The following is a 12,593-nucleotide window of genomic DNA, read 5'->3' as shown; positions in this document are numbered from 1 at the left end:
TGCAATGCTACTGTTGTAACTATATTGACAATTTTTCTTCGGGTCTGCGTGAATATATACTGAGGATTTCAGTGCAGTATAAGAAATACTGAGGATTTCAGTGCAGGTGGGTACTTTTTGAAGTGTACAATAATGACAGATATATTAAATATTTTTCAACAATATTTATAAATCATAAATTTATTGTTTTTCTACACAGTTGCTGTGACTAAAAACTCTTTATCCAACTTTTCCATGAGTAGGGTCTAACCAAACACACATTTTCTGCATCGAAATACGGTCGCTTGTGCTTGCTTCGAAACACGGCGAAGGCCCCCGGGCCGTGTGGACAGAGGGACAGCATCATATAGGGAATGACACCCCCGACTTCCGGGTCAGCACCTCATGTGGGGATCAAAGATTTCTCGTGTTTGCTGTAGATCGAAGTTTTTGTCCGTCGTTTCAAGGGCAGGTAAGTCCGGATCCAGTCTTGTAAGACTCTGCAAAATGATAAGGGCGTACGCGTGTCTGCCATTTCCAAATGTGAAAGGTTTTGTGGACACATGCTGGTGAATGGGTGACCACGCACGGTCCCCTTTGGCTCCGCATTATTGGCATTCAAGCTTGCCAAATCCCTACGCTGCTCGCTGGATCGAGCCTGGGTATTACCGTGGCATCAGATGTGTGGCTGTCGGTTTAGCCGTGAAACGTTTGATTCGTGGATTGCAAGACTCGGTTGGTTATACTAAGCTGCATGTAATACATAATCTAGGGTGGAGTAGCTGCAGTACAATAGCTCGAGGTTTTGCCTGGGTATTTGGGCCGATTTTGCCGTCTGACCCAAATACCCAGGCCCCGGGACCCAGGCAAAACCGCGATCGAGCTACATTGCTAGCTGCAGCTTGCCACACGTACGTGCTGTCGATCGTGTGTGGTCAGCTACAAGGCGGCATACGGCCTCTGTGACGCAAAAAATATCTACAAGGACCATCAACCATGTACCTAACCACAAGCAACTGAGCATCCTCTGTCTATGATTTAATGCTTGTAGCCTAGAGTCGATCATATTTGTCGAAGATCAAGCACGTACGGAGGTAGAAACGACATTTATGACTCCGACGTTCCTCAGTGCAGTGCAGCGCATCACACTCGGTATTGACAAACTGAATGCTGGCTGTGCGTGCGTGACATTAAATTTGTCTTTGGGCATGCTTCTGACCATTACCTGTATGCTCAAACTTTCGAGAACAACATACACACACACACCATGCATGTAGCTGGTAATTTTCTTCCCTCCACGCAGAGACCTGCACACTGAGTTGATGCAGTGCCACAGCCCACAACTTTCCCGGCCCATCTCTCTCCACAGAAAATCGCATCTCAAGGTTTTGAGCTACAGAACTGCAGCAACGCCCAAGAGGCAGCAGTCGGCATGGCAATTGTTCTAGTCTTGCATGCCAGACCTTGAACCTGCCTCTGTGCTAACGGTGTCAATGAGCAGCCAAGTCACAAACTACCAGCGACTGCAGGCTATGACAAGTTGCAGTTGCCCTGAGCCTGCGGCTTCGACTCTCACAGCATAAATCTTGCACAAATGCAGGTTTGAGGACTGGCATGCGAAACTAGACATGCGCCAGCTGATGTCCACTTTTGAGAAGTCTTGATAATGATAGTGTAGAGGTATAAGATTTTCTTGCATCCATAATAATTAGTGTGTTGTAGGTTGAACCGTGGATGTAAAATTTTTTACATCTATGGTTGAACTCATACAATGGCGATGGCACAGATGCCCATACACACACTACATTTCTCTATGGGCTTCTTTTCATAAATTAATACCCCAATTCCTTTTGCCAGGGTCAGCGAATTGTAGTTAGCATGACATGGAAGTAAAAATCTCCATGGCATGTGTACATCCCTAAACTGTATAACAGTGAGTAGCTTAGCTGTGTCATTCCACCCCAAAAATTTGTTAAAACAACAACATCTTAGAAACAGTAACACAGTAAACTTTGCCAATGGATATAGGTCAAAGGTTAAGTTCAGAAAGGAAACCATATATTCCATTCATAACTTAATTTTTGATGAGTTTTTCCATAATTTTTGTTTTGTATGTCAAGTGTGGCTTCTTGTTCTACACCCAAAACAGTAAGTTTAGGCTCACAGCATCAGCTTATCGATAAACATGTAAAGGTGTAAACTGCTTTGTCATTGTTTGTGAGTTATTCTGGACAAGAATTCAAATGTAAACAACAATGACAGTGCATTCTCCATGTGTGTATATAGCCCCTACAGGTGTGTTGACAATTCTGGATTAGAATTCAAATGTAAACAATGACAGTGCATTGTGTAGGATGCTACAGGTATGTTGGCAAGATAAATAGCATGAGTCTTATCATCAGGGAGTAGGAAAAGAATACAATTGACATGTAAAACAAAGTGACAAAATCATCAGAGTTACAGTTGGCTGGCCATGCATGTGGAATTGCTTTATAGAACCCAACAGTCACCAATTTGTAATTTTTGTCAAAAACACTTGTTTTGTTCCAGTTACTTCTGATCCAAAGTTCGCAGCAAGACCTGTACTTTTTGTCGGTTTTACTGCTAAATTCCATTCGAAACCAGCCACTTTCCCACAAGTCGACATGAAAGTGCGCCTGCTTCCAGCTCTTGAAGACAACTATATGTATTTGCTGATTGATGAAAAGACAAAAAATGCTGCCATTGTTGATCCTGTAGAACCTGAAAAGGTGAGAGGTCGCAATAGGTGAGAGGTCACAATGAAATCAATTATGGGGACTTGTATAGCCCCCTCTATACTGCAGTACTTGGTACTTTCAAGTCTTTATTGAGAAGAGCTCTGCTTCTGCAGTGCTACAATAAAAAAATAATTAGAAGTTTAAATCTTGTAATGTGTTGATTACTGTAAAATGTAGATGTTTACAGGACAACTTCAGTCAGAAATGAAACTTTGGAAAAATATAAAGAATGCCCACTTTTCTTGAACATTGCTGATTTTACAAACTACTAGGCAATGATGTTTACAATACAGGGAACTCAATTTAAAACAACTTTGCTCATGTTTATGCCAAATGGAATAGCTTCCTGCCAAAGTATGAAGTTCAGAATGCTGATGTTTGATAATTATTTCAAATTTAATCAGAGCATTTTAGCCATTTTATCACAAAAGAGGTCATCAGGTCATTTCACTGGGGCAACAGCTCTCAATACACTGGATACAAACCTAGATAGGTAGTAGATGTAGAAAATTGGCCATATGCCATTGAAATACTGATCTATGATCTCAAAATAGTGTGAATTCGTCATCTTTATCTTTTCCGTTCCTGCATATATGATATTGTCCCTGATACAGTCCTAAAGATTGTCATGTTTCTGACATTTTAAGGTTGTTAATGCAGTGAAGGAAGAAGACGTTACCTTGACAACCGTGTTAACGACTCATCACCATTGGTATGTAACGGTGTTCATGAGGGATCAAAATTTTAGTGAATTTTTTTTTGCTTGCATTTTGCAAAGGCTTGTCTGCCAATGTTACAGTTCTTGAATTGTAACTTGACATACAGTAAATCTAAGTGAAAATTTACTCTCAGAAATGATAACATTGATACGATTGGTGTGGTGGTAATAAATCCTTGTTGCCATAACTACAGGACTGGTACTCCTACTTGTCATTTCAGTTGGTATTTGAAACAAAATGCAGTTACAAAATACTTGAGTCTGTATCCAGTTTCATCACTTGTTCTAGTTTTGTTTATAATCAGTACGCATAATTTCATAAATATCCCACCCTTCATTTCTTGGTGGTAGATTTGATTAAACCCATCCCTGTAAATGCATTTACAGTTCCGCAATATATTCAACAAATTTTTGTGTCTGCTAAATTGAAGATTATTTTGCAGGGAAGACGCATCACACTGCAAAACGTATATGATTAGTAACTTTCAGAAGAAAGCTTGCAAAACAGCAACATTTATTGAGCAGTTGAAAAAAAGGAGTTGATGTAAAATGCACTTTTAGGTAGGCCTGTTGACTGATGACAAATTCTGCTATAGATTCTGATACGTTGTTCACGTATCTTTGATCTCAGGGATCATGCAGGTGGAAATGACAAGCTTGTTGCCATGGTGAAGGATTTGAAGGTTTATGGAGGAGACGACAGGATTGGAGCAATGAACAACAAGGTCAAACATGGAGACGAGTTCAAGGTCAGGACGCCTGTTAAAGAATTACAATCAAACATCTGTCTGTCTATTTTCAAGAAAACATACTTCTTAAAATGAAAGTGTCCTTAGGGGAAAAAAACTGCCAACATTTTCTCAGGGGATGCTTTTGTTTGGTAGAGCTGTTCAGAATGAGACCTCAACCCTTTGTCAGCTTTAAGTATTCCCACCAAAATTTTAGTGAATATTTCACCAATTTTTATAAACTTTTCTGTAAGTTTTTTCATAATTTTGGACCAAATGGATATCACATTTCATCAGCTACAGTTTTTATCAAAATTTTGGCAAAAAATCAGAAAAAAATTGACTGTGGTATATTTTATAAAAGCAACCAAAATTGACTTCGAGACTCAAAGGTTTAATAATAAGCTTGAATTATCAAGACAACTACTGTAAAAATTTGTACTGCCATTTTGAGTATTGTGCAGTATTGTGCAATAGTTTTGAATAGTTTTTCTCTGCAGTTAATTTGAATTTAATCAGTGACTACACATAAAAATATAAGGGTAAGGATAAGTAATTTTGTAAAAGATGTATAAAATACAAAGTCATGCCCTACAAGTCAGCTCATATTTTCAATGGAGTAACTGAAAGAAACAGTTCAATGTGTATCTGCTACTATATTTTAATATTATGTGCCATTATACCGGTACTGTTCATGTTGACGTGTAGGCATTTTGTTGCAGCTAGTATGTATGAACTAGAGTATTCTAACACCCCTTTCAAATCTCCTCAAGATACTTGCTCTATGTCCAAAATTTGAATGTTTATATACTCTTACTTACTTACTCCTATGCCGTCAACCAAAATGAGACTAGGTACCCTGGTCACCATGAGACAGCTGTCAAAACAAACTGATATACATTACCTTGTTTTTTTTTACAGTAAAGTAAACTTGTTTTTGTTGACTAGGTTGGTAGCCTGAATGTGAAGAGTCTGTCAACTCCCTGTCACACATCAGGACACATCTGTTACTTTGTCACCGGTGACCCAGACCAAGACCCGCTGGTTTTCACAGGTACACATACCACACCACCTTATTTTCCTCCAATGCTATCCAAAGAAAAATTGCTTGTGAGAGCAGGTCCACAGTTACCATTGATAACAATGGGTTTGAGCTGAACCATGCTGGTTAAAGGGTTTAGAAAGGAAAATCAGTGATATCTGATGAGTGAATGACAGTTTACATGAAGCACCCTTTACTTGTGATTGTGATACATGTATGTATAATTATCACGTTCTTATACAAGCAGTGTCTTTACATAGGCACAGACATTTTTATATTCTGTCACAGTCGTGGCCATGGGTGAGAAAGTGAACATCATTTAATCATTCCAGGCACCACCAATTTCTTTTTATCCTATGGAAGATACTTATGACACCTGGACATGAATGCATGACTTTAGTTCCTTGCCATGTACCAAGTTGCCACTTGCAGTTTGTACTCACATATGCAAAAAGGAAGATGTATGCACAGAAAGTTTAAAAGCATTATACACATTTGACCAGCCATGGGGGTAACAACATGAGGGCCTTTAAGTTGCAGCCATCTTGATGTACATGTATGTTTTCAGAATATACACATGTATAGATCGTGCTTTCAAACTCTACCAAGGTAACAGTTGTCCAGAGTGGTGTCCAGTCAGGTAACAGTCGTTAACTGGTGTCTTGCTCTTTGCATGTATCAGTGCCAAAATGCTAGATATCACATGACTATACATTGACTGATTACTAACAAGATTTTTGATCAGTTGTGTTATACCGGCTGCTGTTCTGTTTTGTCTGTTTTACATCTGTCTTCAGTACATATAAATTTGTGTACTCAGGGGTGAGCAAATGTGTAAAAAAATAAAATCCAGTGGCCCTGCATCCTGATTTGGTATTCCATAATTGAAATAGATTTTTCGAGCCTCACATGCTCTTTTGGGTTTTTTGTCAGTCTTCAGAGGATCAACTTTGAAATCTTGAGTACCTCTATATACATGTAGTTTAGACCTTTTGAAGACATTGTCGAGAATAAGAAAACATTGTCTAAGTTTCAGCATCAGTTCAAGCCAGAGCCATGTAACTTTCCAGTGTTCTTGAGATTTCCTCTGTTACAGTGTATGTTTCTGGTTTTTCGAGAGATCCTCACTGCAACATGCCTCATTCAACAGTTTACATTTGGTAGAGTTGCCAGTATTTTAGTCACAGCAAACCTTGGCACTGTTGACGGCCAAGTCCATCCCAGTCTGGGAGCTTGTATAAAGCACTTGTGCTTAAACTTGCCTTGTCATCATTATGATATCAGTATCACCTCCAAGTTTGCTGATAGATGAAGAAGTACCTGTCTATTCCACCTTTTAATACACTTGACTTTTGTCAATATAGTTTTCCGGCAACATGTATCTCAAAAGATTGGCCGTGGTTTGAATAACCCGCTGGCTCCAGTGTACACAATAATATTGACACAACACAGCAGACAACCACTGCAGTATGACGTTATTGCAAATGTTGATCAGCAATTACTAGGCAATTATTTCACTATGAGGTACCCACTATGTGACAGATTGAGCAAATGACATCAGGGTCTGCAGGAGTCACCTGATATTTCGGTAAATGACCTGAGAATGACATCTTCACTTCACACAAATTTAGACTGCGTACACTGAATTTGGTTTTGAAAGTTTTCAACCAGTGCATTTCCTTGAGGCAGTATTCTGTCAGACCAGGTAAAAAATATTTATGGCCCAGCTAAGGAATGGTCCCAGACTTCAGACCACTGGATTTGCTCATCCCTGGTTTCCTAATTTCAAAAAATTTAAAATTGCAGTGAAGGACATTTCAAAATTAAGATGTCAATTTGATCACATTCATATGCAGTATACTGAGACTGATGCTGAAACTGCCTCGCAGTTTTCAAAATGAAGTGTTTTTTCTTTACATTTTATGTTTTTGTTCACTTCATTTTCCTCAATTTGTTTCACAACTTAGGTGATACGTTGTTTGTCGCTGGATGTGGGAAATTCTTTGAAGGAACACCACAGCAGATGTACAGGGCTTTGATCGAAGTGTTGAGTAGTTTGCCTCAAAATACAGTAAGTTTACAAACTATTTTAGTAGTTCAAAGTAAATATTTCAATCATAATCACCAACTCATAGTGCAATTAGTAAAATCCAATTGAGGGACACCATATGCCACAGTAACATACTGTGGTAGATTTGTATTAAAGCCCCTGTAGCTGAAACTCTTGAAATTCGTTGACCTGAAAAAGGCTTTCTATTTTCTCTGGTTTTCTTTAAATTCTACAAATTTAAAGGATATATTCTTTTGCTACTGAAAAGTTTGACAATTTAAATTTTAATATTTAGGATTTCCCACCATTTTTAAAATCATCACAAAGAAAACAAAGCATATGATGTCCCAGTGGAAAACATTCAGCACTATGCATTATATTGGACTACTCTGTTGTTTCTGTCAAGATTCCGATGCATATAGGCATGACGTACAGTGTTTTTGCTTGAGGGCGCCATTTTACGTTTGGGCAAACGTTTATTATTTATCTTGCTCAAAATTGCTGTCACAGTGGAGAGTTTATTATACTTGTATAAACACCCCTCAATGAGTTCATTCCCACGAACATGTTTTAGTTTGGAAGGAAAATCACAAAAATAATGCTGAAAGATACAGTTATTGGGCCTTTAAATAAATTCAGTACATATCCGGGGGGGGGGGGGGGGGGGGGGGGGGGGGGGGGGGGGGGGGGGGGGGGGGGAGATTTTTTTTCTCTTTTTTTCTGTCCGGCTATAAGATCAGCACTCTTTTGCATAGAGATTTGAAAATTTGTGAAAACCGCTCATAAAATGGTGGTCATAACTTATAATTTGGCAGGGTCTCTGAAGGAACTGGACTCATTTTTACACTGAATTTTGTAACAAACTGTTTCACACCTATGTACATTTAAAGTTAAGCAGGGCGTTGCTATTTAATCTTCAACATCGTTCACCAGAAAGTATACTGTGGCCATGAGTACACGGTGAATAATCTCAAGTATGCTCAACATGTGGAGCCTTCAAATGCTGCTATTCAAGAAAAGATGGCCTGGGCCAAGGTATGATCAATGTGCATTCTACATGTACCTTAATTATCATGAAAACATTTATTGGAAATAATATGTCTATACATTCTGTGACTTTTTTTCAAGGAGGGGCATTTTATCTCATATTTTGGTTTGTCTTTTCCTTTTTTCTTTGCTTTCATTAAATCTCTGTACTTTATTGCACTAACTTCTGAATAAAAGGGAATCATCAATTATGTGGTATATATATCAGGAAAAAACATGTTCATTCCTGTATTTTTGTGTGAAAATAAAGTTTCAATACATAGCATTTTTTTACATTTTGGAGAAAGCAAGGTACTGGTATGTCACCTGTATTGCCTTATAGAATACTAAGGACAACACACATTAATTTTCACTCTAGGGCCCTTTCCTATTTAATCATGTGTGCAATATGGAATGACCTTGACATTCACCATAAATTTCAATTAATACTACTTTTCGTGCCTGATGTACATTAATGCAGGGAAAGAGATCTGTGAATGAGCCAACAATCCCATCAACCATTGGTGATGAATTGACCTACAATCCGTTTATGCGAGTCAAGTAAGTATAGGCTTTGTGACCTGTCAATCGATGAAGTTTTCACTCTCAGTGAGATCTTATGAGACTGTATTCAATGTCAGAGTCAGATTCCAGGCAAGTGAAGCAAGCCAGTCTTCGGATGACAGTAGTGAATTACATCCAAATGATGTGTTGCTATTACAAATTTGGCAACTTGAAATTTTGTTTTAAATCAAGGTTTACAAGGACTGACCGAGTTCAAAACTTCAAAAATAATCAGTATATGCAAAGCAGTTGTCATGATAATAATGTTTATGATGCCAAGAGTTTATAGAGTATGTGAGATTTCCTTGCAATTTGCACGTGTTAGGTGATATGAGTGTTAGGGTGCCCTTTGATACCTTTTATGGTGTCTTGTGTGAGGGCGCCCTTCTGATATCATTTATGATGTCATTCTTCGCAAATGTTGAAGTTACTGAAAACTGGCAGTCATTTTCCCCCTTAATAAATGCCTAAGTCCATAATGTGGAACTACAAAGAGAACGATTTCTGTAAGTGTTCAGAATTGTAGAGTTCAAATAATACTGCTGAGTTAAAGAATGGTAAGGTCTTGCCTGTGATGGGACTTTGCAACAAATAATTGCAATTCATGTAGACATTCATTCCGGAAACAATGTTGTGAGCTCTGTTGATCACTTGACCTTTTATAATGGATAATTCATTTTGTTCTTTATCGTAAGTTCAATGACTTGGCTTTTTTCAATACATAAAGTAATATATTCACCCGGGGAAAGTAAACTACATGTGTACGTTTAGTCAAAGTTTGATTTGTTCCAAGGGAGGAAAATTAAGGAAGTATGTTAAAAATTATGATAAACATTCCACAGAAATAGAACAATATTTGCATTCAATATATTGATTCACAACATGAATTTACGATGTGCATCGAACACCCCGATTTTCTCTTTTAATCATGAATATCCAAAATTATTTCACAGACAAGCATCTGTTCAGAAGCATGTCAGTCAGCAGGATGCAGTAGCAACAATGGGAGAGCTCAGAAGAGAAAAAGACAACTTCAAGTCAAAGGTTTAGAATCCCGGAAATCTTGTGGAATTTGTAAATTTTATATTTCATATACATAATTACAAATAAGTCATCCATCAGAATATTGATGAAGTATATGTTATAATGTGAAAAACAATCAAGTTTGACTGATCTTATTTTTTACTGTGCTGTGTATTATTATGTTATGATGAAATGCTGAGCATTTCGCCGAAATTGTGGTCCTTGGTAAATTGTGAATTTAAAAGTCTAGAGTTGACAGAAATTAGTGTAAACTTCAAAATTGGAAAACCTGGACAAAATACATAGCTCTATTGAGCCTATTGGATAGACTTGTATGTATGGCAATGGAAGTAGAAACAAATACATGTATTTGGATTGTTGAATATGTAAATTTTTTATTTCATGCATACATACAATTACAAGTCATCTATCTGAATGTTGATGAACTATGGTTTGATGTAAAATAAATGCCCATCAGAGAAGATTGAACAAAAAAGTGTTAGTTTGGCTGTCAGGTTGGATATAAACTGTCATCTGCTTTGCTGACATGGAGGAAACTTTGAAATAAAATCACAAGATAATTGATGCTGTAATGTAAAAAATGTCTCTGATAGTATTTGACATCATATCGGTAACTAATACAAATATTCTTCAGTAATTAAGATTGCACTACCTGCCTTGATGCCCCGGGAGGGGGGGGGGGGGTAACTCCATGGCTAATAGTATTGGGGGGGGGGGGGGGGGGGGGGGGGGCTCTGCACAAACAGGAAACCCAAACTGTTGTGGATACTTTTTGAGCAAAAAAAACTACCCTTTCTGATACCTAGTTGTCGAAACGCAGCTATCTTTTGGCGGGGTTGACCTTTGACCTGCATAGCAACTCAAGCTACCCCGCCAACAGATATCTGCGTTTCCACAGCTATCTGATACCATACAATACCATACATATACAGATACGACTCACTCGCCTTGCATACCAGGGGTACCAACAGTCAAACCGACAGATCAGAAATATTGATGGTAGATCTGGGATGTAGATACATAGGTTTCCATTGTTGACAGCATGATTTTTTAACAAATGTCAGTTTGTGTTTAAAACCGGACCCTTTCTCATACCAACATCCCGTGAAAAGTATACCCTTTCTGATACCAAACAGTGCAAAAAAACGACCCCTTTCGCGCGGACCCTCCCCGTATAGCCATCTATGGGAGTTACCAACCCCCCCCCCCCCCCCCCCTCCCCCTCCCCCCCCCCCCCCCCCCCCCCCCCCGGGCTTGATGCACAGCCTGTGCATGCCATCAACCATGAACTTCAAGTGGATGGCCCAGCAATTTTAAAGCCCCACTAACTGTAACTCTTTTCGAAAGAAGCAAGACCGTGAAAATGTTTCTTACTCCAAGAGCTTTAAAATGAGCCTCCACGAGTGGTAGACCAGAAATTGACTGTCAAAGTTTGAGTTTGAATATCTGTCAGGAAGGCATATTCTACCTTAATACATACAAGACTTGAGGGAAGTCACAGGTTGTTTCCATTTTTCCGAGTATTGAAAGAGCCTAAGAATCATGCTCAAACTAAAATCATGTGGATTGTGCATTATATTACTGTCAAATAACATCTCGCAGTACTGGATTTTCTCGTCGACAGTTTGTGAGAACAGGATTTGGCTCATTAGTAGATCATGAAAAACATGACTGCCTGCCTGCCAGGGGCCGGTGAATTTTGGCTGGGCAGGTGGAAATGACTCATGAGCGATGGTTTGTTTGGATGAACAGTGAGGTATACAGTATGTCAAAAATTATAAGAGCGGCATCTGTTAAGGCAGTGATTCAGAGTCGCCTGCACTGATGTCACTGTATATTTCACAAATCTGCTATTAGATAAACAACATTGCCAACTATCCATTCAATGTTATGGTGTCATGTCTGTGAAAAAGAAATGTGTCCAAATCTGTATCATTTCTGTGTTGTTTGCCTGTTAGTTTTCAAATAATTGTTATTCAAGTACTAACTATTAAAGCCCCAATAGCTTCTAATTTTACGCATTATTTTCATAATTTTATTTTCAAACCAAAGTTGGTTCGTGTGAATGTGCTAACTAAAGGACGTGTACTGAAGTATTACTGCTCACTGATTTGTGCCATGCCTACACGTTTTAACAGGTTTAATAATAAACGGGTACCGCACCGATAAAATGGCGCCCCCATTGGAAAATACAAAAACACATCATGATCATACCAGAAACAAGGATGATGTCATTTACTTGAATGCACAACATGCGATGGCCAACATTTTGTTGTTGTGATCTTTATTTTCTCTGTCATATGATAAGTTTTTGAAAATGGCGGGAAATCTAAAATGACGTTAAAAACCTTTGAATTTACCTGCAACTTTTGACACTCATGGCAGCGTTATACACTTTTCAGTCTCCATGGGTCTTATGCAAATAAAAATCTTGGAAAACTAAGGATATTTTGAGATCGGTTTATTAAACATTCGCAGCTATTAAACAAAATTTTGCCAAAAAACTGAAAAAGTACTATTGAATAGAATCTAAACAAACTATTGTCAGAATTGGAAATGGATAAATAATAATGGATAAATTATGTGCATCAGCTCTTTTCACTTCACATCCCCAGTGCTTCAATATACCAGTATGGACATACATACATACATACATACACACATACACACATACATACAGACA

At 38.3% G+C, this 12,593-nt stretch overlaps 1 protein-coding gene across 1 annotated transcript; it reads left to right on the top strand.

Moving 5' to 3' along the window:
- Window positions 1-294: 294 nt before the first annotated feature.
- On the top strand, window positions 295-10,486 carry LOC139151539 (hydroxyacylglutathione hydrolase, mitochondrial-like). The gene is made up of 9 exons (XM_070724430.1): window positions 295-451; window positions 2,530-2,729; window positions 3,386-3,450; window positions 4,088-4,205; window positions 5,133-5,238; window positions 7,194-7,297; window positions 8,210-8,311; window positions 8,784-8,863; window positions 9,820-10,486. The coding sequence occupies exons 1-9, from the start codon at window positions 385-387 to the stop codon at window positions 9,914-9,916; spliced, it is 939 nt and encodes a 312-aa protein (XP_070580531.1). The 5' UTR covers window positions 295-384; the 3' UTR covers window positions 9,917-10,486.
- The last annotated feature ends 2,107 nt before the right edge of the window (window positions 10,487-12,593 follow it).

This window comes from Ptychodera flava, chromosome 15 (genome assembly GCF_041260155.1).
Source record: "Ptychodera flava strain L36383 chromosome 15, AS_Pfla_20210202, whole genome shotgun sequence".
Taxonomy (NCBI): Eukaryota; Metazoa; Hemichordata; class Enteropneusta; family Ptychoderidae; genus Ptychodera; species Ptychodera flava.
The sequence above is the reverse complement of the archived record's forward strand: the minus strand, read 5'-3'. Positions and strand labels throughout refer to the sequence as shown.

What these genes read in the sequence shown, in the direction of transcription:
- LOC139151539 (XM_070724430.1), top strand. Translation starts at nt 385, where the DNA reads ATGTGGGGATCAAAGATTTCTCGTGTTTGCTGTAGATCGAAGTTTTTG. An exon ending in ATCCTGTAGAACCTGAAAAG is followed by an intron (nt 2,730 to 3,385) that starts GTGAGAGGTCGC and finishes TGACATTTTAAG; the next exon opens with GTTGTTAATGCAGTGAAGGA. An exon ending in AACATGGAGACGAGTTCAAG is followed by an intron (nt 4,206 to 5,132) that starts GTCAGGACGCCT and finishes TTTGTTGACTAG; the next exon opens with GTTGGTAGCCTGAATGTGAA.